The sequence below is a fragment of the Xenopus laevis genome, chromosome 5L (genome assembly GCF_017654675.1).
Source record: "Xenopus laevis strain J_2021 chromosome 5L, Xenopus_laevis_v10.1, whole genome shotgun sequence".
In the NCBI taxonomy this organism is placed as follows: domain Eukaryota; kingdom Metazoa; phylum Chordata; class Amphibia; order Anura; family Pipidae; genus Xenopus; species Xenopus laevis.
Window position 1 is genome coordinate 154,702,681 of NC_054379.1, and position 22,502 is coordinate 154,725,182.

The 22,502-nt window shown below is 40.8% G+C and overlaps 1 protein-coding gene across 1 annotated transcript; it reads left to right on the forward strand.

The window, feature by feature from the left end:
* The first annotated feature begins 214 nt into the window (after positions 1 to 214).
* LOC108717199 (b(0,+)-type amino acid transporter 1) lies at positions 215 to 17,683 on the forward strand. Its single transcript, XM_018264045.2, has 7 exons — positions 215 to 1,109; positions 3,627 to 3,760; positions 7,704 to 7,833; positions 10,135 to 10,259; positions 13,112 to 13,199; positions 14,815 to 15,058; positions 17,081 to 17,683. Exons 1-6 carry the CDS (start codon positions 363 to 365, stop codon positions 15,043 to 15,045), a joined length of 1,455 nt encoding a protein of 484 aa, XP_018119534.1. The 5' UTR covers positions 215 to 362; the 3' UTR covers positions 15,046 to 15,058; positions 17,081 to 17,683.
* Positions 17,684 to 22,502: the final 4,819 nt, after the last annotated feature.

Below are 22,502 nucleotides of genomic sequence, written 5' to 3' on the forward strand. Positions count from 1 at the left end.
TATTTATATCTAAGTTGGGATCAAGTACAAGGTACAGTTTTATTATTACAGTGAAAAGGGAAATTGTCCAATCACAGATTGCCACTAGGTAGACAGTCAGAAAAGACAATAAAGATATTTGGAACTGGATCCCACATATCTGTGATATTCCACCACCCGTTAAAACACACATTTAGATATCTTGAATATCTGAGATAGATCATTAACTACTGCCATATCAAGTTGGAGGTAATTTGTTCTCTGTATGTGTGCCTGTAATAATTAACTTTGGAATGATATGAAAGGTGGAAGAGAAAAGTCCATGAGTTCTTGTTTTATTAAATGGTCGGCATCCAACAGATACAATCCTCCGAGGGTTCGGGATGAAGAATAAGGGACAAGCAGATGGCCCGCCTTTGAGCGATGGAATCTCTAGGAAAGAAACAGAAAATGTATGTTTGAAGCGGGAGCTGGGGCTGCCCAGTGCTGTGTCACTGATCGCTGGCACCATGATCGGCTCAGGAATCTTCATGTCTCCCCAATGGGTCCTTTACCATATGGGAAGTCCAGGGGCCAGTCTGTTAATCTGGGCTTCATGTGGCTTGCTGGCAATGTTGGGGGCATTATCCTATGCTGAGCTGGGTACTGTTATTAAAGAGTCTGGAGGGGAATACATTTATATTTTAAGGACCATTGGACCACCGCTGGCTTTTCTCCTTGCCTACACCTCTGTCATTGTGGTAAGGCCAGCTGGCATTGCCGGAATCTCCTTAAGCTTTGCAGAGTATGTTGTGGCTTCTTTTTATCCAGACTGCCCATCACCAACTATTGCTGTGAAGTGCACTGCTGCTGCATGCATCCTAGTCTTGAGCATCATCAACTGCCTCAATGTCAAGCTGTCCACCTCCATAATGAACATATTCACCACTGCCAAACTGTTGGTGTTGCTTCTTATAATAGTGGGTGGCATGGTATTACTGGCCAAGGGCCACACTCAGGGCTTGCAGAATGCCTTTGACAACACAGCCACAGGTTTTGGTCCTGTAGGAGTGGCATTTTACCAAGGACTTTGGTCTTACGATGGATGGAACAACCTTAACTACGTGACGGAGGAGCTGAAAAAACCTGAGGTCAGTAGGTTCACATGTACTGCTTTAAAAATTGCAGTGAAACAAAGCTTGTTAGAATCACCCCATATCCAGAAAGTGAATTGTTATTACACAATACACAATATGACACTTAGGGGCAGATTTATCAAAGGTCGAGTTGTGTTTTCCCAAAAAATATTCGAGTTGAAAGTTCATTCAGGGTATAAAAAAACCTCACATACCTCTAATACTTGGGGAGATTCATGAAAGGTCGAGTTTTAGAGGTTTGTGAGGTTTTTTTTATACCTCGATTGAACTCACAACTCGAATATTTTCCGATGTAAGAAAAAACTGGAATCAGTGAAATCGGGATGAACAATCCTGAATTAATCGAGTTTTCTGTGGGAAACATCTTGAATTGCTTGAATTTATTGAGTTTTTGAGCTAAATCCACCAAAAAAAAAAAAAAACTCGCACATCACGAAGGCTATTAACACCTTCAAATGGTTCAAGGGAACTCTGCCATTGACTTCTACATGACCTTTAGCTGGAATATTTTCGTATTCGAACTATTCAAGCTAATTCTAGCTTCGGGGTATAATAAATCTCGAAAAACTGTAGTTTTTTTATTTTTTACAAAACCCCAAAAAAAATTTAGTTATTTTTTTTAACCCAGAAAAATTCTAGTTTTTTTTAACCCGAAAATTTTAGTTTTTTACTGAAAACTACACTCAAAGAACTGGATTAAGATTAATTATACTAGATATACCATGACCTGGATGAATGAAAATCTTCATAGTCACAACTCAGGATAAACAACCCTGAAATAATCAAGTTTTCTGTGGGAAAAAAAATCAAATGCTTGAATTAATTGAGTTTTCGAGCTAAATCCATCAAAAAAAACTTGAACATCACAAAGGCTATCAACACCTTCAAATGGTTCAAGGGACCTCTGCCATTGACTTCTACATGACCTCGACAAGTTTTAGCTGGAATATTTTCAGATTTGAGCTATTTCCAGGTTCGGGGTATAATAAATCTTGAAAAAAATTGAGGTTTTTTTTACAAAAACTCAAAAAATTCTATTTTTTTTTAACTCAAAAATTAGTTTCTTACTGAAAACTACTCTCAAAAAACTTGAATTTTTTGGGGAAAATTATACTATATACAGGCCCGGATTTGCGGCAAGGCCACATAGGCCCGGGCCTAGGGCGGCAAAAAAATAGGGGCGGCATGCCGCCCAGCCGCATTATGGGGACGTGTGCCTCCCCATTAAATTACAGCAGCTGTGCCGGTGTTTTTTCGCCGGCGCGCTGGGAAGGGGAGGTGAGGTGGGCGCTAGGACCGCGCGGCCGCCTGGTCGGACCGCGCGGCCTAGGGGCGCCGGTCATTGAAATCCGGCACCGACTATATATGCCATGACCTGGATGAATGAAAATCTCACAGTCACAACTCGACCTTTGATAAATCTGCCCCTTAAATTAGGATAGTTGGAGGCAGTGGCAAAAAAGACAATTAGATGGCGAGGGATGGTGGTGGTGGAACCATACAGATCCTACAGGGTCTACTGTATGGTAGTTATGCCACTGGTTGGGGTATAGACTGTGTGACCTAAACTAAAGTATGTACAGGGGCAAACATATTTATTACAGGCAGATGAGAAGAGTAACATTTTTGTTTTGGGGAGGCTACCAATAGAAGGCTTTCCATGGGAATGTCTATAACTATTTACTTATATGTTTTAGCTGGGGAGGCTAAGCCTTTCTAAATCTTCATTATTCAGCCCCTGAATGGAATATATTTCCATGTGAGCTAACCTTCATTGTGTTAATGTGAATATAGTGCTATAATGATGTAATACCATTTTCCCTTGGAAGCCAATCCCATGCAGAGAGCTAATGAATGATTGGTGCAGCAGGGTCAGGCCGGAGCTGTGCCGGGTTTTCTGCCAATATTTTAATATATGCCGGTCTCAGCAAAATGTGCCAAGTATGATTAGTGAGGCTACAAACCACTTGGCTATCAGTAAAGGCCCTTCTCTAGCTGAGGCAGCATGAAAAGGAATATCAGTGAAATAATTGTCCCCAGGGGGCCCCGGCAGCACATATTCTGTGGAGCTATGGCCCTTTCATTGAGGCATTGCAGCCCTGTGTATATGTTAAAGCTGTAAAACATGAGACATGGAGATTTTAAATGAAATATCAAACACATATTAAAAGAATTCAGAGAATGTGTGTGTGATTAATCCGAACGTTCCATAAGGACATGCCTTGCGATATTCTGAGAATAGTTACTGGATCAAGGCAAGGCTTTTACTTTTTACTACATAAGCCTATATTGGATTTATAGTTTGGGTGCTAATACTTATGTAGCAGAACTGTTATACACAGATCACATTCTTCCTCCTTTTAGATTGTAAGCTCTATTGGGCAGGGCCCTCTCTACCCCTGTCATAATCAATAAACATGTAGGTTTGATATATACCTCCTTCCATACATTACTGTGGAATATATATTAATGATAAGGATTTCTAAACCTTCATTGTGACTTCTTTCCTAGGTGAATCTCCCTCGAGCTGTAATGATTGCCATCCCGTTGGTCACCTGCTTGTACCTGTTGGTCAACGTCAGCTATTTTGCAGCTATGACCCCGCGAGAACTTCTCTCTTCGGATGCCGTCGCTATCAGCTGGGGGTCAGTAATCTTGTAGAAAAGCATACAGTGATCATTGCCAGGCACCATAGCCAGGCTTAATTAGGTTGCACTGTTGGGTTGGTATCTCTAATGGAGAATTGTCACAGCTGGAATTGTCAGCATATTATACTGCTCATTACTAGTGATGCCATGGATTTGCACTGAAATTCCGAATTTCGCCATGGGTGAAAATTAGCCGAGAAAAAACGGGCATAAGACTTCCATTGACTTTAGTGCATTAGGACAAAAAAACTCGCCATACGTAAAAAAACGCCCGTTGACTTTAATGCATTAAGAGAAAAAAAGTCACCGTAAGAAAAAAATGGCCATTGACTGCATTTTGAGTAAGAAGTTGTCACGCCTGTAAAAAATAAAAGTGGCGCGTAAAAACGGTCATTGACTTCAATGCGTTTCCCAAATTTTTTCGCAGTTTCGCTGATTTTTCGGTAAAGCAAACCAGGACAGATTCACTCATCACTAGTTATTACCTATGGTCACTAATAGTGGTCATATTTGGACACATGAGAAAGCATGGGTGCTCTAAAATGAAGCGAGTAGATTGAGGCACTTCCACGTGGTTGCTATAGTGGCGTCTATCCTGTACCTTCTGATCAATGGTGCTCAACTGCGCCTATTGATGCAGGGGAACCCTGGTGCTACAGCCACCCTAGACCTGGTGGTACCTCTAGATTTCCCCCCAGCATCTTGCAACAGAAAGCTAGCTGCTAATAGGCGGATGCTGCCCTTGTTCTACTATTTAAAGGAACAGTAACGCCAAAAAATTAAAGTGATTTAAAGTAATGAAAATATAATATTCTGCTGCACTGCACTGGTACAACTGACATGTTTGCTTCAGCAAGACTGCTACAGTTTACATAAACAGGCTGCTGTGTAGCCATGCGGGCAGCCATTCAAAATTAAAAAAAGAAGAAAGGCACAGGATACACAACAGATAACTGATAAGCTCAGTTGTATACAATGGGATTCTTTAGAACTTATCTGTTATCTACTGTGTATCCTGTGCTTGAATGGCTGCCCCCATGGCTACACAGTAGCTTGTTTATATAAACTATAGTAGTACTTATCTGTTATCTACTGTGTATCCTGTGCTTGAATGGCTGCCCCCATGGCTACACAGCAGCTTGTTTATATAAACTATAGTAGTACTTATCTGTTATCTACTGTGTATCCTGTGCTTGAATGCTGCCCCCATGGCTACACAGCAGCTTGTTTATATAAACTATAGTAGTACGTATCTGTTATCTACTGTGTATCCTTTGCTTGAATGGCTGCCCCCATGGCTACACAGCAGCTTGTTTATATAAACTATAGTAGTACTTATCTGTTAACTACTGTGTATCCTGTGCTTGAATGGCTGCCCCCATGGCTACACAGCAGCTTGTTTATATAAACTATAGTAGTACTTATCTGTTAACTACTGTGTATCCTGTGCTTGAATGGCTGCCCCCATGACTACACAGCAGCTTGTTTATATAAACTATAGTAGTACTTATCTGTTATCTACTGTGTATCCTGTGCTTGAATGGCTGCCCCCATGGCTATACAGCAGCTTGTTTATATAAACTATAGCAAAGTTTCAGAAGCAAACACACCAGTTTTACCAGTGCAGGGCAGCACTACCCACATTTTCAAATTTTTGTCGTTACTGTTCCTTTAAGACAATGAGGCACATTTGATGACATGATAGCAATAAATAGTTAAAGCCAACAGACCTTTAACTTACAAAATATGCTGTTAAATGTAAATCATGTGGATTATAAGGGGAGTGCATTAGTATAAAGTCAATCAGACTAAAAGTATGTGCATTACATGAGCAGAATGAGCTGACATTATGTAAAATAAGTATTTTCCTCGTCTAATCCCTTGCGCACGATGAGGATAATGAGAACAAGCACAGTGTGTAACTAAGCTGCTCAGCGTTGTACTGCTCTGGTTATATAAATCTAATGAAACATTAACATTACCATCATCTTATCACTACATTTGTTGATTACTGGTTCATAAAAGACAACTTAACCCCTCCTGGCAGTTATTGTCAGTGCAATGTACCCCTTGTATAGATTTAGTCTTTTGTACAGTTATGGGACCTGTTATCCAGAATGCTCTTGGTGTTTTCCGTAATTTTGATCTTCATACCTTATAGGGGTGGCTCACCTTTACATTAACTTTAAGTATGTAATAGAATGGTTAATTCTAAGCAACTTTTGAATTGGTCTTTATTATTTTTTTTATTATAGTTTTCTAATTATTTGCCTTTTTCTTGCGACTTTTTCCAGCTTTCAAACGGGGGTCACTGACCCCATCTAAAAAATTATTTTTGTTACTGCTACTTTTTAGTCTATGATTTTTTGTATTCGGGACTCTCCTATTCATATTTCAGTTTCTAATTCAAATCAAAACATAGTTGCTAGGGTAATTTGGACCCTAGCAACCTGTTTGCTGCAATCACTGGAGAGCTGTTGAATAAAAAATGAAATAACTCCAAAACCAAACATAATAAGAAAGGAAAACCAATTGCAAATTGTCTCAGAATATCACTCTCTATATCATAATAAAAGTCATCTGAAATGTGAACAACTCATTTAAGTCTATTAGAAAATCATATAAACATTAAATAAACCCAATAGGCTGGTTTTACTTTCAATAAGGATTAATTATATGTTAGTTGGGATCAAGTACAAGCTACTGTTTTATTATTATAGAAAAAAAAGAAAATCACTTTTAAACATTTGGATTATTTGGATAAAATGAAGTCTATGGGTGACAGGTTTCTGGATAACGGAAATGGAAACGATTACCTTTATAACATATACGACATGCAATGTATAACTGTTGTCCTGAAAGCCCTGAAATGGGGCAGTACCATCTCCCAGGCTAATATATTGTTATGCATGGATGGAACTGAGTTGTTCCCCTCCACTCCAGGCCAGCCCCAGGCCAGTAAAAAAAAACTATTGGTGGCCAGGATGAAAGTTTTTTGACTTACTTGATTTCCAGCCCCCTCTGCTGTCCCACAGACCGAGTCGGCAGCTTATTAGCCCGTGCATGGGGCCCTCCGACGGCTTCCCTGATTGGACAGGACTAAAAATCCCGTTGGATTGCAGCCGCATCAGTTCATTGATGCGGTCCCGTGTTCTGACCTCCCGTTGCCCCTCGTTATGATGCGATCGTTGGGCCCTATATCGCCACATCAAGGATCTCTCAGTGTATGGCTACCTTAAAGGAAAACTATACCCCGAAAATGAACACCTAAGCAACAGATAGTTTATTTTATATTAAATGACATATTAAAGAATCTTACCAAACTGGAATATATATTTAAGTAAATATTGCCCTTTTACATCTCTTGCCTTGAGCCACCATTTGGTGATGGTCTGTGTGCTGCCTCAGAGATCACCTGACCAGAAATACTGCAGCTCTAACTGTAACGGGAAGAAGTGTGGCAGCAAAAGACAGAACTCCGTCTGTTAATTGGCTCATGTGACCTAACAAGTATGGTTTGTTGGTTTGTTTGTGTGCACGGTGAATCATACGATCCCCCGGGCGGCCCTTATTTTTTAAAATGGCAATTTTCTATTTATGATTACCCAATGGCACATAATACTAAAAAAGTATATTATTTTGAAAATGGTTTATTTACATGAAGCAGGGTTTTACATATGAGCTGTTTTATGCAATATCTTTTTTTAGAGACCTACATTGTTTGGGGGTATAGTTTTCCTTTTAGACACAAAAACCCTCAGTACCCGGGACAACTGTCCCCCCTCTCCCCCCTGGATGGTGGCCCTGATCAGAAGTATACACCAGCTCTGTGTTAGTGGAACTTTACATGGGACATGGACATGCAGCACTGATTTTGAGCCTAAAAATGTCTGCCATACTCTAGGTTTGTTGGCTTATACCATTACCTTTTTCGTTGTAGAGTGAAGCTGCTTGGCACTTGGACATGGATAATATCCCTGGGTGTCGCACTCTCTACGTTCGGCTCAGCAAATGGAACCTTCTTTACTGGGGGCCGTTTGTGCTTCGTGGCAGCGAGAGAAGGGCATTTGGTAAGAAAAGGGACCACCTGACCTATGTTTGATCTGTTTGATAATACGCCCATGACTGACCAGTTTAGTTTCATTTAAAGTACTACTTTCATTACAAATATTTCATTGATGTTTTAAGCACTATTCCATAAAAAAGGGGCACTAGCAGTTATTGACTTGAATACTAGGAATGCACCGAATCCACGATTTGGGACTCGGCCGAATCCCTGTTGAATGATTCATCCGAATACCCAACTGAATCCAAATCCTAATTTGCATATGCAAATTAGGGACAGGAAAGGAAAGGTGGGAACAATTTTTTTACACCCTTGTTTTGGGACAAAAAGTCATGTGATTTCCCATTCCTGCCCCTTATTTACATATGCAAATTAGGATTCGGTTTGGCCAGGCACAAGGATTCAGCCGAATCAGAATCATAAAAATGGCCAAATCCTGGTCGAATCCCGAACTGAATCCTAGATTTGCTGAATACTGAATACAAGATACTGAAGGAATGAATGAGACAAAAGAGCAAAGTACATGCTTACATGCTTACACCTACACTATTTAGCAACCAATGGCTCTTGACCAATGTGCTCTTGCTGTTCTCAGCGTTTAAACCTCTTCTTTATACATCAGCACCTCATCTTTCATGCAAAATATTTGTGACTGAGTTGTTCTACTCAATGGTACCTTAATTTCCAGAAACTCTCCTTTGCATTCATCTTTAAAAAAAACATTTTCCACACTATAAACCTGAAGCCCGTGGAGAGGGATCTGGAAATTTTGAGTGCTAATTTTATTACCAAATTTACATTAATTCCGGAATGGGGCCTTTAAATTAGTATGTTTACTTCTACTCTATGGGGCAGATTTATCAAGGGTTGAATTTCGAATTTGAAAAACTTCGAAATTCGAATTCAAAAAGACCAACCAAAATTGGGCGAATAGGTCCATTTTTGATCGAATAGGTCCATTTTCGATTGAATTAGAATTCTACTAATCGAATTAATAGCTCATTCGAATCGTACGATAAATTTGAAATTCGGATTTTCAGGGTTTTTTTCAAATTCAAATCGATTTTGGACTTTTCCCTAGTCGAAGTAAACAAAAATTAACTAGAAATTCAATGTTTTTTTAATTCCAATTTTCACTTCCACCTTTGATAAATCTGCCCCCAAATTGATGACATAAGAACTGGAGGCTAAAAAAGGGTAACAAATGCTAGTTGATGTATCGGGACGTCGTTCGTCAATCCCTGGCCTGGCCATGCAAACAGATCCTTTCCAGATCACCCAAGCCCTTGGACCAATGATAAGATTATATGGTGGATCCACTGTCAGAAGCAGACTTAATACATCTCCTATCATGAGCAATATATGGCTGAGCCCATATCAAATACAAATTAAAGAAGGTACCATGCTGTGTAGGCCACCGTTAGGACCATTATAGGATACACAGTATACATAAATAAGATAGATAGATGGATGGATGGATGGATGGATGGATGGATGGATAATAGCTAAATAGATAATAGATAAATAGATAGATAGATAGATAGATAGATAGATAGATAGATAGATGATAGATAGATAGATAGATAGATAGATAGATAGATAGATAGATGGATGGATAGATAGATAGATAGATAGATAGATGATAGATAGATAGATGATAGATAGATGGATAGATGGATGGATAGATAGATAGATGATAGATAGATGATAGATAGATAGATGATAGATAGATGGATAGATAGATAGATAGATAGATAGATAGATAGATAGATAGATAGATAGATAGAAAGATGATAGATAGATAGATAGATAGATAGATAGATGATAGATAGATGGATAGATAGATGGATAGATAGATAGATAGATGGATAGATAGATAGATAGATAGATGATAGATAGATGATAGATAGATGATAGATAGATAGATAGATAACAGATAGATAACAGATAGATAGATAGATAGATAGATAGATAGATAACAGATAGATAGATAGATGATAGATAGATAGATAGATAACAGATAGATAACAGATAGATAGATAGATAACAGATAGATAGATGATAAATCGATGATAGATAGATAGAAAAGATCCCTCAGATTGTTTGTGGTTGATGGTCTATCCTAGAAAATCTCGTATCATAGGTTCAGAAACAATAACTCTGCCTTCTTCATATGACATGAGTGGTCTTTATTCATATAGATGATCCAGTCCCCCAAAACTGAGTAGCCATTGCTGTTGCTTATCTCTTAAAGCAGTGCTGCCGTATGTTCCAGATAAACAACATTCTTCCTTCTTTGTTCCAGCCAGACGTCTTGTCCATGGCCCATGTGAAACGCCTCACCCCCGCCCCCGCTCTCATATTCACCACCGCCATCTCTTTAATCATGATCATACCTGCAGACTTCAGCAGCATTGTGAATTTTTTCAGGTAATTAGTGACTTGTTTGTGTATATAAGCGTAGGATACGGACTCTCCTTCCAGTGATGTACAAGGGTTAGTGAAGTGGAGAGGTCTGTAGGGGGGATCCTGCTCCCAAGTATCATTATGTACAGTATCACTTCCCGTTGCCTTAAATGTCACTGCTCTTCTTCTTCCTGACACATTTTTATCAGCTCCCATCTCAACCAAACCCTCACAACATACACACATAGTTCTGAGTGAATATATATGGTCTTGTTTAGCTTTAGCATTTCCGAGACCATGGACACAAGCATTTTTTTACCACCCTACAGCATTTTCTTCACTGATGTCACCTACTGTGGGAACCCTGCAACTACTGCCACGTGCAGTGGTGGTGGCTTGAGGGTTCCACGGCACCAGTAAGTTAACTTGCACACGATTCAGCAAAATAGGCCGGACGGACATAATGGCGAATGGCGCAACTATACAAAAGTGCAAGGAGCATTGTTTGGACGCAAGTACCATTAAAGGAGAACGAAAGCTTAACCAAAGAAGTAGCTAGAAATGTTATACATGATGTTTTGTGCTTCTGTACCAGCCCAAGGCAACCACAGCCCTTTAGCAGTAAAGATCTGTGTCTCCAAAGATGCCCCAGTAGCTCCCCATCTTCTTTTCTGCTGATTCACTGCACATGCTCTGTGCTGCTGTCACTTACTGAGCTTAGGGACCCACTCACAATATACAGTACACATAGAATAGAAATGTCACAATATAAGGCTGATTAGTAATTAATACAGATAATTACTACATGGCAGCACAGAAACCAGTGCAATTAGCATCAGAATTTAATAATCAGCAAACCTGTAACATCAGCTTATATTACAGGGGAAGCTCATTTTCTGCTGGATAATTAGTGACGAGCCCTAAGCTTAGCTTCTCAACAGCTGCTCAGAGCCCACTGAGCATGTGAGTGTCACAGACACTTTCCAAGATGGTGACCCCCCTGTGACAAGTTTGAAGTCCTGGATAATTGCTGCTATTGACAAGCTGCAACTTTAGCCTTGTGCAATAAGTTCAGTATATAAAATAAAGCATTTTTAGCCATATTCATTATTAGGGTTTAGTTCTCCTTTAATAAAGGTTCATTTTAACTCAATCAAGCTTGCAGCTGCATTTATAAGTGGCCCCTTGTGAAGCAATTGCCAGAACAAATATAAAACCTGGAAACAGAGTTGCAGCAGTGTCGAACTGGGCCACCTGGACAATGGGGAAAAAATTCAGTGGGCCCCAGTGACCCAGTCCGCTTCCCCAGCCGTAACGTAGCCTTTACCTCCCCCGGACCCAATAGCGGCAAAGGGGGAGGAAATAAGCAACAAGCATGCACACAGGTGAGGAGCATGGAAGAGGGCCCTTCAGTCGCAGTCCTGGTGGGCCCCGGATGGCTCAGTCCAACCCTGATCTGCAGAATAAAATACTTTAGAATTAGAAAGATAAACGCTACAAAGCAACAGTACAATTTTTAGCCAATCAGATCTTTGCTTACATTTTCTAACTGGTTGTAGCCTAAGCAAAACTACTTGCTGATTGGTTTCTCTGAGTAAATGGGCTTGAGCAAGGGTAAGCACACAAATATATTGAACAGTGGTGTTATGTGTATCTAGTGAGGGCCCCACAACTTAAAGGGGAACCATCACCAAAATGAAAATTGAACATAAGCTTCTTCATACTGAAATAAGATATTTTCTAAATATAATCAATTAAAAATTCTGGGCCTTTCTGAAATATTCAAGTTACTCTTCACTATCTCTCTTAAGTTTCTCTTCACGCAGGAGTTGGGTGTCTGATTGTGAATGACAGTTAGATCCAATGTATCTTTTAGGGGGGCCTAGAACATTTTTAGAGCTCACTCGTTTAATGGGGTTGTTCACCGTTAAGTTAACTTTTAATATGTAGAGAATGATATTCTGAGTCAATTTGCAATTGGATTTAATTTTTTTTATTATTTGTGGTTTTTGGGTTATTTAGCTTTTTATTTAGCATCTCTTCAGTTTGCAGTTTCAGCCATTTGGTAACTAGGGTCCAAAGTACCCTAACAACCCTGCATTGATTTGAATAAGAGACTGGAATATGAATAGGAGAGGCCTGAATAGAAAGACAAATAATAAAAAGTAGCAATAACAATACATGTGTAGCCTTACAAAGTATTTATTTTTAGATTGGGTCAATGACTGCTATTTGAAAGCTGGAAATTAATAACTCAAAAACTATAAAAAAATAAATAATGAAGTCCAACTGAAAAGTTGCTTAGAATTAGCCATTCTATGACATAAAAGTTAACTTAAAGGTGAACCACCCCTTTACAGACACCAGAAACCCTGTCTCTCTACATGCAGGATTTGTACTAAAGTCAGATATTTTGTTGGATTGTGTTTGTACTGGAATCAGTTATTTGAGTGAGCTCTAATCCATCTGCTAGGAAAGGAAACCCCCCTATAAGATATATTGGATCTAACTGTCAATGAATATCTGACACCCAACTCCTGCATGAAGACAGAATAAAGAGAAACAGATGCTGAGAGAGGAATAGTGAAAATAAACTTGATTATTTCAGAATTGATACCGAATTTTTACTTGATTGCATTTAGAAAGTTTCTTATTACAGTTTGCTGAAGCTTATATAACATTTTCACAGAAATAGATTTCCGGGAGGTCAATTTATCTAACTTTCTTAACTGGAGCAGGTCCATATACATAAATGAGGCCATGATAAGACTAAACTATGTCACTTGCACTAGGCACCCAGATGGTTTAGATGATGAAAATATTTTTACTGGAATGATGTACTTCCCTGAAATAAAAGTATTTATATTTTCCTGTAGTTTTACAGCCTGGCTGTTCTACGGTATAACCATCTCCGGGCTCCTGTACATGAAGATAAAGAGACCGGACCTTCCCCGGCCATATAAGGTGAATATTGCAGCTTTCCCTTATTGAGAAGGAACAGGAATTTCACTGCATAGTTTGCTAATCTCTCCGCCATCTCCTTCCATTTCCAGCACAGACACTGGCACAAAGGGCCGGAATGTTATTGACGGTGATTGGCGATTAATAACCACGCCGCAATGTATATCCAAGTTTGTTTTCTCTAGTAGTGGGATTTAAAGGAAAAGTAACCCCTAAAAATGAATATGGGTAAAAATGCCATATTTATATACTGAACAGTGTCGGACTGGCCCAGCGGGACACTGGGAAAAAACCCGGTTGGCCCCAACCCTTAACGGGCCCCGCCGGACCAGCCCCCTCTCCCGATCTGATTTTTTTTAGGTGCCGCACAGCATCATCTGCGCATGTATGTGGCACCATTCACTCAGGAGCCTTCATGCATGCTCGCTCTGCGCATCACATTGGGGTGGCGGGGTCGGATGGGGGCCCTGAACAGTAGTCCCGGTGGGCCCCAGTCTGACCCTGGAACTTATTGTACTGGGCTAAAGTTTCAGCTTGTCAATATCAGCAATGATCCAGGACTTCAAACTTGTCACAGGGGGTCACCATCTTGGAAAGTCAGTCACAAAAATTGGAGCGCTCACCTCTCAGACAAACACAGTTGAAGTGCCAGGTGCTGAACTAAAAGGCCCAATCCTGTCCTCGGGTCACATCAATCCATAGACAAAAATAGCAGCACACTGTTAAGTTGCAAAAGTGCTCAAGTGCATAATTTATTTAGCCCACAGCATACAAAGGCAACGTTTCGAGCCAATAAAGCTTGATAAAGGGCCTGGTTGGCTCGAAACGTTGCCTTTGTATGCTGTGGGCTAAATAAATTATGCACTTGAGCACTTTTGCAACTTAACAGTGTGCTGCTATTTTTGTCTATAACCATCTTGGAAAGTGTCTGTGACACTCACATTCTCAGTGGGGTTTGAACAGCTGTTGATGCTGGGGCATCTTTGGAGACACAGATATTTACTGCTAAAGGTGGCTGTGGTTGCCTTGGGCTGGTACAGAAGCACAAAACATCATGTGCAACATTTCCAGCTACTTCTTTAGTTAAGCTTTAGTTCTCCTTTAAAGGAACAGCTAGGCTGAGAGAATGTTGGGGAGTGTTGCCTAACATCCAGGCTGTGAGCAAGGCTGTTTGGCGGGATAGTGGGAATTGTATTGTAGGACTTCAGATCTGCACCAAATGATTCCCCCTTTTTTTTACCATGGTCAATTAAACCCATGGATCTGGATCTGCCCCAGCCTGTACCTTACCTCTTTCTAGTGCCACACTAAATGCTCAGCCACTGGATGGATCTGCATCAAAAGCTCACCCTATTAAATAATAATCAAGAGGATATAATCATAAGCAGACAGCCAAGGGTCTCCTAATCTTTCCTTTTTTTAAAACCCTAGAATTACCATGCTATTTCGGTTGGCAGTAATTCCAGGGATCCCCAGCAGTGAAAAATAAACGCAGCGATGCTTGGCACAACTATATAGAAGTGAAGGAAAACTGGGAGCAGCCGTGTGGCTTCAGACATTGTTATGAATTAATAGGATTCAATATTTCCCATTTATTTTTGTTTCTCTATTGCTGTAGGTTCCCATTGTGATTCCGATCATTGTGCTGATTGCATCAGTGTACCTGGTCCTGGCGCCCATCATTGGAAGCCCCCAGCTGGAATACCTTTACGTGGTGCTATTTATTCTCAGCGGACTCATTGTCTACATTCCCGTGGTCCATTACAAGTGGTCTCCAAAATGGTTCCGATCAGTTACTCTCCAGCTTCAGCTTCTGCTTCAGGTTGTGCCAACGAATAAAAACGACTGAGCTGATGCCAGGGGTACGTATCTCAACCCAAAAAAATATGCTTTCGGTTTGTTACTCTCAAGTTTTCATAGGCTAATAATCACATTGCCAAAGGGAACCTGTAAATGTGACTTATTTTACCTCATTTCCATCTCATGCCCTTGGATTACTGGTTTCCAAACTTGCTATTAGGCCCCCCAAGACTAGATGGTTTCTGGGTACCTCTTAAAGGATAAGTAAATCTTTAAAACAAGTGAATGTAAAATTGATTAGATTGCTATTCTAAGAACTTTTGCAATGTACATTCATTATTTATTTTTCTTTAATTTTAAGGTATTAAGGGATACATGTACTGTTAATATGAAGGAATTTTGTTACAACAGCACCACCTGCTGGTCATTTTCTGACTATTCTGACCATCAAGTAGTCAAGGAAGTTGTCAGGAGAAAGAAAGAGGCTGCTCTGATGTTCTTCTGCTTAGGAAAGGTTTGAGAAAGGTTTCTTTCTCCTGACAACTTCTTTGACTACTTGGTGGTCAAAATAGTCAAAAAATGACCAGCAGGTGGTGCTGTTCTAAACAAAATTCTAACATATTAACAGCACATGTATCCCTTAATATATTGGAATTAAAGAAAAATATATAATGAATGTACATTGCACATGTTCTTAGAATAGCACCCTTATTAGTTTTACATTCACTTGTTTTAAAGGTTTACTTATACTTTAAGAACTGCAGTGGAAGAACTGAATTTCCATATGGCTTTTCCTTCTGGCCTGACCTTTACTAGTGCCATCAGAGGAACATGCTCCAGTTACAATATACAGGCAGTGATGAGAGTACAGTTGGTATACTACGGTGATTCGATGGGCATAGAATAGTTACATTGCTACTTGCTCTATATTAAAGGGCCAATCAGGTCCTTCCTGGCCTAACCTAACCTGCCTGATAGATATTTGGACAATGGATATCTAGACTCACCAAGCTCCTTATACTGTAGATCAATGTTCTATGCATATCTAGACCCATCAAGTTCCTTATACTGTAAATCAATTTTCTATGCATATCTAGATCCATCAAGCTACTTACAGTATACTGTATATCAATGTTCTGTGCATATCTAGACCCATCAATCTCCTTATACTGTATATCAATGTTCTATGCATATCTAGACCATCAAGTTCCTTATACTGTAAATCAATGTTCTATGCATATCTAGATCCATCAAGCTCCTTATACTGTATATCAATGTTCTATGCATATCTAGACCCAGCAAGCTCCTTATACTGTATATCAATGTTCTATGCATATCTAGATCCATCAAGCTCCTTATACTGTAGATCAATGTTCTATGCATATCTAGACCCATCAAGCTCCTTATACTGTATATCAATGTTCTATGCATATCAAGACCCATCAAGCTCCTTATACTGTAGATCAATGTTCTATGCATATCTAGACCCATCAAGCTCCTTATACTGTATATCAATGTTCTATGCATATCAAGACCCATCAAGCTCCTTATACTGTAGATCAATATTCTATGCATATCAAGACCCATCAAGCTCCTTATACTGTAGATCAATGTTCTATGCATATCTAGACCCATCAAGCTCCTTATACTGTATATCAATGTTCTATGCATATCAAGACCCATCAAGCTCCTTATACTGTAGATCAATGTTCTATGCATATCTAGACCCATCAAGCTCCTTATACTGTATATCAATGTTCTATGCATATCTAGACCCATTAAGCTCCTTATACTGTAGATCAATGTTCTATGCATATCTAGATCCATCAAGCTCCTTATACTGTAGATCAATGTTCTATGCATATCTAGACCCATCAAGCTCCTTATACTGTATATCAATGTTCTATGCATATCAAGACCCATCAAGCTCCTTATACTGTAGATCAATGTTCTATGCATATCTAGATCCATCAAGCTCCTTATACTGTAGATCAATGTTATATAATAGGCTTTCAGGTTGAAGGGGTTCTTTAAAAAACTATATATAATTAATAATATATTTAATGCTTACCCCTTCCTTTCAGACTGTGACTTCTGTGGTGTCAGAGGGATGTTTACTCTTCTACATAACGAAAATAAAAGTGTGCCCCCTTGAGAATAAAAGCAGGATTGCCCAAAAGCAGACAGAATTCAGGAAAATGTAATCTTTCATCCAATGGAATGGGTTTCCTCATTACTAGTAGTGCTCAATGTCAGGCTGGGGCGCCTCATCCCCACCAGTGAAACTGATGCTAAAGCTCCACAGCCTGAGAGAAGCAATAAGCTGAATTTATGAAACACGCACAGAGGCATATGGCTTCCTATTGGCTGCTCACATTGGAAGCTGAGACTGACACTTGGAACCAAGAAGCAAAGACCATCAGCATGGACACCCTATGTAGAATGAGTGAAGTGAGCAGACAATCAAAATGTAAATTTTAGTAGGAATTAATATTGCCCAAATGCAGATAAAAATGATTTTTTTTTGAGTGAAACTGCTCCTATATCAGTCAGCAGACCCCGATTGGCAATCTGAATATCCTAGAGGGGCTGCTTTTAGCAGCCATAGATCGGCACTTAAAGGGGTGGATTACCTTTGTGTTAACCTTTAGTATGTCATACAATGACTAATCCTAAGCAACATTTCAATTGCCTTCATATTTTATATTTTATAGTTTTTGAATTATTTGCCTTCATCTTCTTCTGATTCTTTCCAGCTTCAAATGGGGGTCACTGACCCCATCTAAAAAAAACAAATGCTCTGTAAGGCTACAAATGTATTGTTATTGCTACATTTTATCGTTTATCTTTCTATCCAGGACCTTTTGTATTCAGATTCCAGTTTTATATTCAAACCAATGCATGGTTGCTAGGGTAATTTTCAGAAACTGAGCTGCTGAATAAAAAGTTAAATTAACTTAAAAACCACAAATAATAAAAAATGAAAACCAATTGAAAATTGTCTTAGAATATCCCTCTCGACATCATACTAAAAGTTAATTCAGAGGTGAACAAGCCTGTGGTTGGCAGTTTGGGAATTGGTGTGCCCAAGTTCATATTTAGTGATGGGCGAATTTATTCGCCAGTCATGGATTTGCGGCGCATTTCCACATTTCACCACCTGCAAATTTTTTCGCAAAAATTTGCCACAAAAAAAATTTGCTGCGACAAAAAAATTTGTTGCGTAAAAATTGCTGCATGTAAACATTTTTTTATGCCCATTGACTTCAATGCATTTCGCTAATTTTGTCGCAGATCTGCAAATTTTTCAGCAAATCGAAACAGGACAGATTTGCTCATCACTATTCATATTAAATATCAGCCCAGGCATGTCTAAAAAAAAAGCTTTGTTCTGCAACCCTTCTACAAGTATTTGTATTAATTAGGCTCTGGACATAGATACACCTAAGGGCAGAGACACACACTGCGATTCAGGGAGATTAATTGCCCGGCAACAAATCTCCTCTTCTTTGGGGCGACTAATCTCCCCGAACTGCCTCCCCTGCCTTCCCACTCGCTAGAATGTAAATCGCCGGCGGGATGGCACATAGAGCTCTTCGTTTTCCGAAGTCGCCCGAAGTTGCCTCACAAGGAATGTATAAGAGGAATGTATAACAGCTGACCTTTGTTCTAAATGGCTCTGGGTGCAACTGATTTTACAGCGCCAACTGCATCAATGATCAGCCAGGGTTGGCTGCCACGCATGGGTGTCTGCAGAAAATGTTCCAGGTGGGAGCAAGTAAGCTTATATCACAGGGTAGTATCCCATTGAAGATGAACCTGTTCAATGCAGAAGATAACCTAATTAAGAATTGCCTTGGGTGGGAAGTATAAAAAAATGTCTTGTGTTGTTGGGCATTACATTTACAGACAATTATTTGGAACTAGCCCAGTTTGCAGACACCCATGGTTTATTAAAAAGACATGCAGAGGCCATGGCACCCCAAAAGCTTACACTCTGAAATGTATCACCTTTAGACCACTAATTAGTATTAGATTACAAGAGTGATTTACATGGGCCTGGATTGCCATTAAAGGAGATTTTAACCCTTTACCAAAATAACCCTACCCCCCACGTAAACCCCCTCCCTTCTCCCCCCCCAGCCTAACTGCCTCCATGGGGAAATGCCTCTAATGTTTTACTTACCCTCGGTGCAGATTCAGGCATCGGAGTTCACTGCAGCCATCTTCCGTCTTCTTGCGGCAATTCTTCTTCGCAAACCGGGAAATTGCTCCAACCGTGCATGCGCCGCTTCGCCGGTCTCTGTCTCAGATTACCGTAGACCCGGAAGATGGCTGCCGTGAACTGCGATCCCTGAATCTGCACCGAGGGGTAAGTAAATGTAGGGACCTATAGGATCTACTATCCCTATAGAGTTAATTCCCTACCCTTTTTCTCATATCCTTTGTTATTGAGCATACGCCGTTGTAACCAAGGCCCCAGTAAAGCCATTTACCCCAAAGGGACCTGACACCTTTGGTGCTTAAGTTGGGGACCAGGCAAACCCCGTGAATGAGGAATAGCTAGTTTAGACAATTGTAATAGACTCTCTAGGAGAGTGAGGCAGAGAGTTTTTAGCAAAAAGAGCAGTTGTCGCTCCACCGAGGATTGATAGAAGGAAGAAGCTTCCTACAAGGCTTCCCTTGTTGTTGCTTTTAGTGCAGGGAACTCAGTGATAGGCAGAAGATTGCCTGATCTCAACATTGATAGGTTGGGGGGAAGGACGGAGGGGGGTTTATGTGGGGTGGGGGGTATGGTGGTGTTGGTGAAGTGTTGAATTCTCCTTTAATGTCACCCTAAACTAATCCTGTTCCTTGTGTTAGTTTACCTCCCTCATGTTGCCAGTATTTGGCCCCATTGCTCAGCCATTGTTTCTCTTAAACATTCCGTTAACTTAAAAAAAACCTTACCCCCCTACCCTACATAGACCCCCCCTCCCTCCCCCAGGGAAATGCCCCTAACTTTCTACTAAGCCCTCGGTGCAGATTCAGGGATCACAGTTCACGGCAGCCATCTTCTGGGTCTTCGGTAATCTGAGACTGGCGAAGCAGCGCATGCGCAGTTGGAGCAATTTGCTGGTTTGCGACAACTGCGCATGTGCCGAAGTGGACAGAAATTGCCGAAGCGCCCGAAGAAGACACGAGGACCCGGAAGCAGGCCCAGATTTGTTGCAAGGCCACAAAGGTCATGGCCTAGGGCAGCAGAATTTGAGGGGCAGCATGCCGCCCAACCACATCAAACCAAACTTCTAAAGAGGGTCTGTTGAAAGCATTTTATGCAGCTGCATCACTACCTGGTATGGAAACTGCTCTGTATCAGATCGCAAGATCCTGCAGCGGGTGGTGAGGACAACGGAAAAGATCATTGGGGTCTCGCTTCCTGCCATTATGGATATTTACCACACCCGCTGTCTCCAGAAGGCTACCAGCATTGTCAGGGATAGCACCCACCCTGCACATGAGCACTTTACTATGTACTGTATTTACTGTATATGGCTGAAATGACAATAAAATCCACTTGACTTGACTTGACACAGAGGTAGGGGACGGCGCCTGGCACCAGCGAAGGAGAGGGGAGAGGACGAAACTGAAAGGGGAGGGGCGAAGAGCAGAGCTGGCCTAGGGGCGGCAGGTATGTAAATCTGGGCCTGCCTGGAAGATGGCTGCCATGAACTGCGATCCCTGAATCTGAACCGAGGGGTAAGTAAAAAGTTAGGGGCATTTCCCGGGGGGGGGGCAGCTAGGCTGGGGGGAGGAGGGAGGGGGGTCTACATACGGTAGGGGGGTAGGGTTTTTTTTTTGTTAACGGTTGAATTCTCCTTTAAAGTACAAAAACAACACCAAGGGGCAGATTTATTAAGGGCCAAGTTTTTGAGAGTATTCTTGAGTCAAAAATTGATTTTTCGAGTTGAAAAAACATTTTTCAAGATTTGTTATACCCCGATCCTGGAAATAGCTTGAATCCAAAAATACACCAGCTAAAACCTGTCGAGGTCGTGTAGAACTCAATGGCAGAGGTCCCTTGAACCGTTTGAAGATGTTAATAGCCTTCATGATGTTTGAGTCTTTTTGGTGGATCTTGCTCGAAAACTTGATCATTCGCCGAAAACTCTCTGATTTGTTTTTTCAATTCGAGTTTTTTCATAAATTAGAAACCATTCAGGTTGTGAGTTCATTCAGCGCTGCGTATAGGGTTGCCACCCAGCCGGTATTTTACCGGCCTAGCCGGTAAAACACCTGCCAGGGCCGGGGGCCGGTATTACAAATTTACCAAATTACAAATTTAATTTGTAATACCATTTACAAAATCCCTTGCCCGCCGATGAAAACTTACATTTTCGTCGGCTTCTGGTGGTGGGTGGTGCCCCGCCCCTTTTGTAACGCTACCATCCATAGCCCCGTCCCTTTTGCGGGCGCCTCATTGGATCCGCCCCTTTTGCATCACATCCCGCCCCTTTATTTTATGCCACCACCACTGGCCGGTAATTCTTTTTTTTTAAAAGGTGGCAACCCTAGCTGTGTATGGTACACTAACTGCTGCATTTAGCCACTGTCAGGCACCAGGTGTTCTTTCCCAGTGTCCCACCAGCCCAATCCGACTCTGTGTAGGAAATCACCTCACCTACCAGCTCAGTTTTGGGGACCCCCTGCAGTCCCTGTTATTATTGAGGTGGACATGATTCCAGACACCAAGGATCACGGGTAGGGTTGCCACTTGTCCGGTATTTTACTGGTCAGGCCTGTAAAAATTACAGTTGATCCCAATGTTATCAATAGGGAAAAAAGATAAATATATAGGAAGGCGGGTATTTTTTTCCAGAAAAGTGGCAACCCTATACATAGGGGTGCATTCCTGTCCAATGAGGAGTAGGAGTAGAAGGTGATACAGCCCAGCACCTCAGCATTAGTAGGATGCACTGGATCCACTATTTTGGATTTGCCCGAATCACCGAATCCCTTGTGAAAGATTCGGCAGAATACAGAATCTGAACCCTAATTTGCATATGCAAATTAGCTAGGGAGAGGAGGAAAATCTACTTCCTTGTTTTATGATCAAAAATCACATGATTTTAAGGATTTGGATTCGGTTCGGCCAGGCACAAGGATTCAGGCAAATACGAATCCTGCTGAAAAGGGAACTATCCTGGCCAAATACCAAAGTGAATCCTGGATTCGGTGAATCCCTACTCCGCAGTAGTAGGATGTTAGGCAGGGTCCCCTAAGGGCAGGGCAGCAGGCTGCTTGTGTAATAAGTAACATGAATTTTTGTATTGCAATAAGAATAATTTTTATTGTTTTTCATCAATAATGATAAGTATCTTGAGATAAAAACTGATGCTGCCATACGACTTGCAAAACAAGTCAGTGTTCCCCAACCAGTGGCTCACGAGTAACATGTTTCTCTCCAACCCCTTGGATGTTGCTCCCAGTGGCTGCAAAGCAGGAGCTTATTTTTGAATTCCAGGC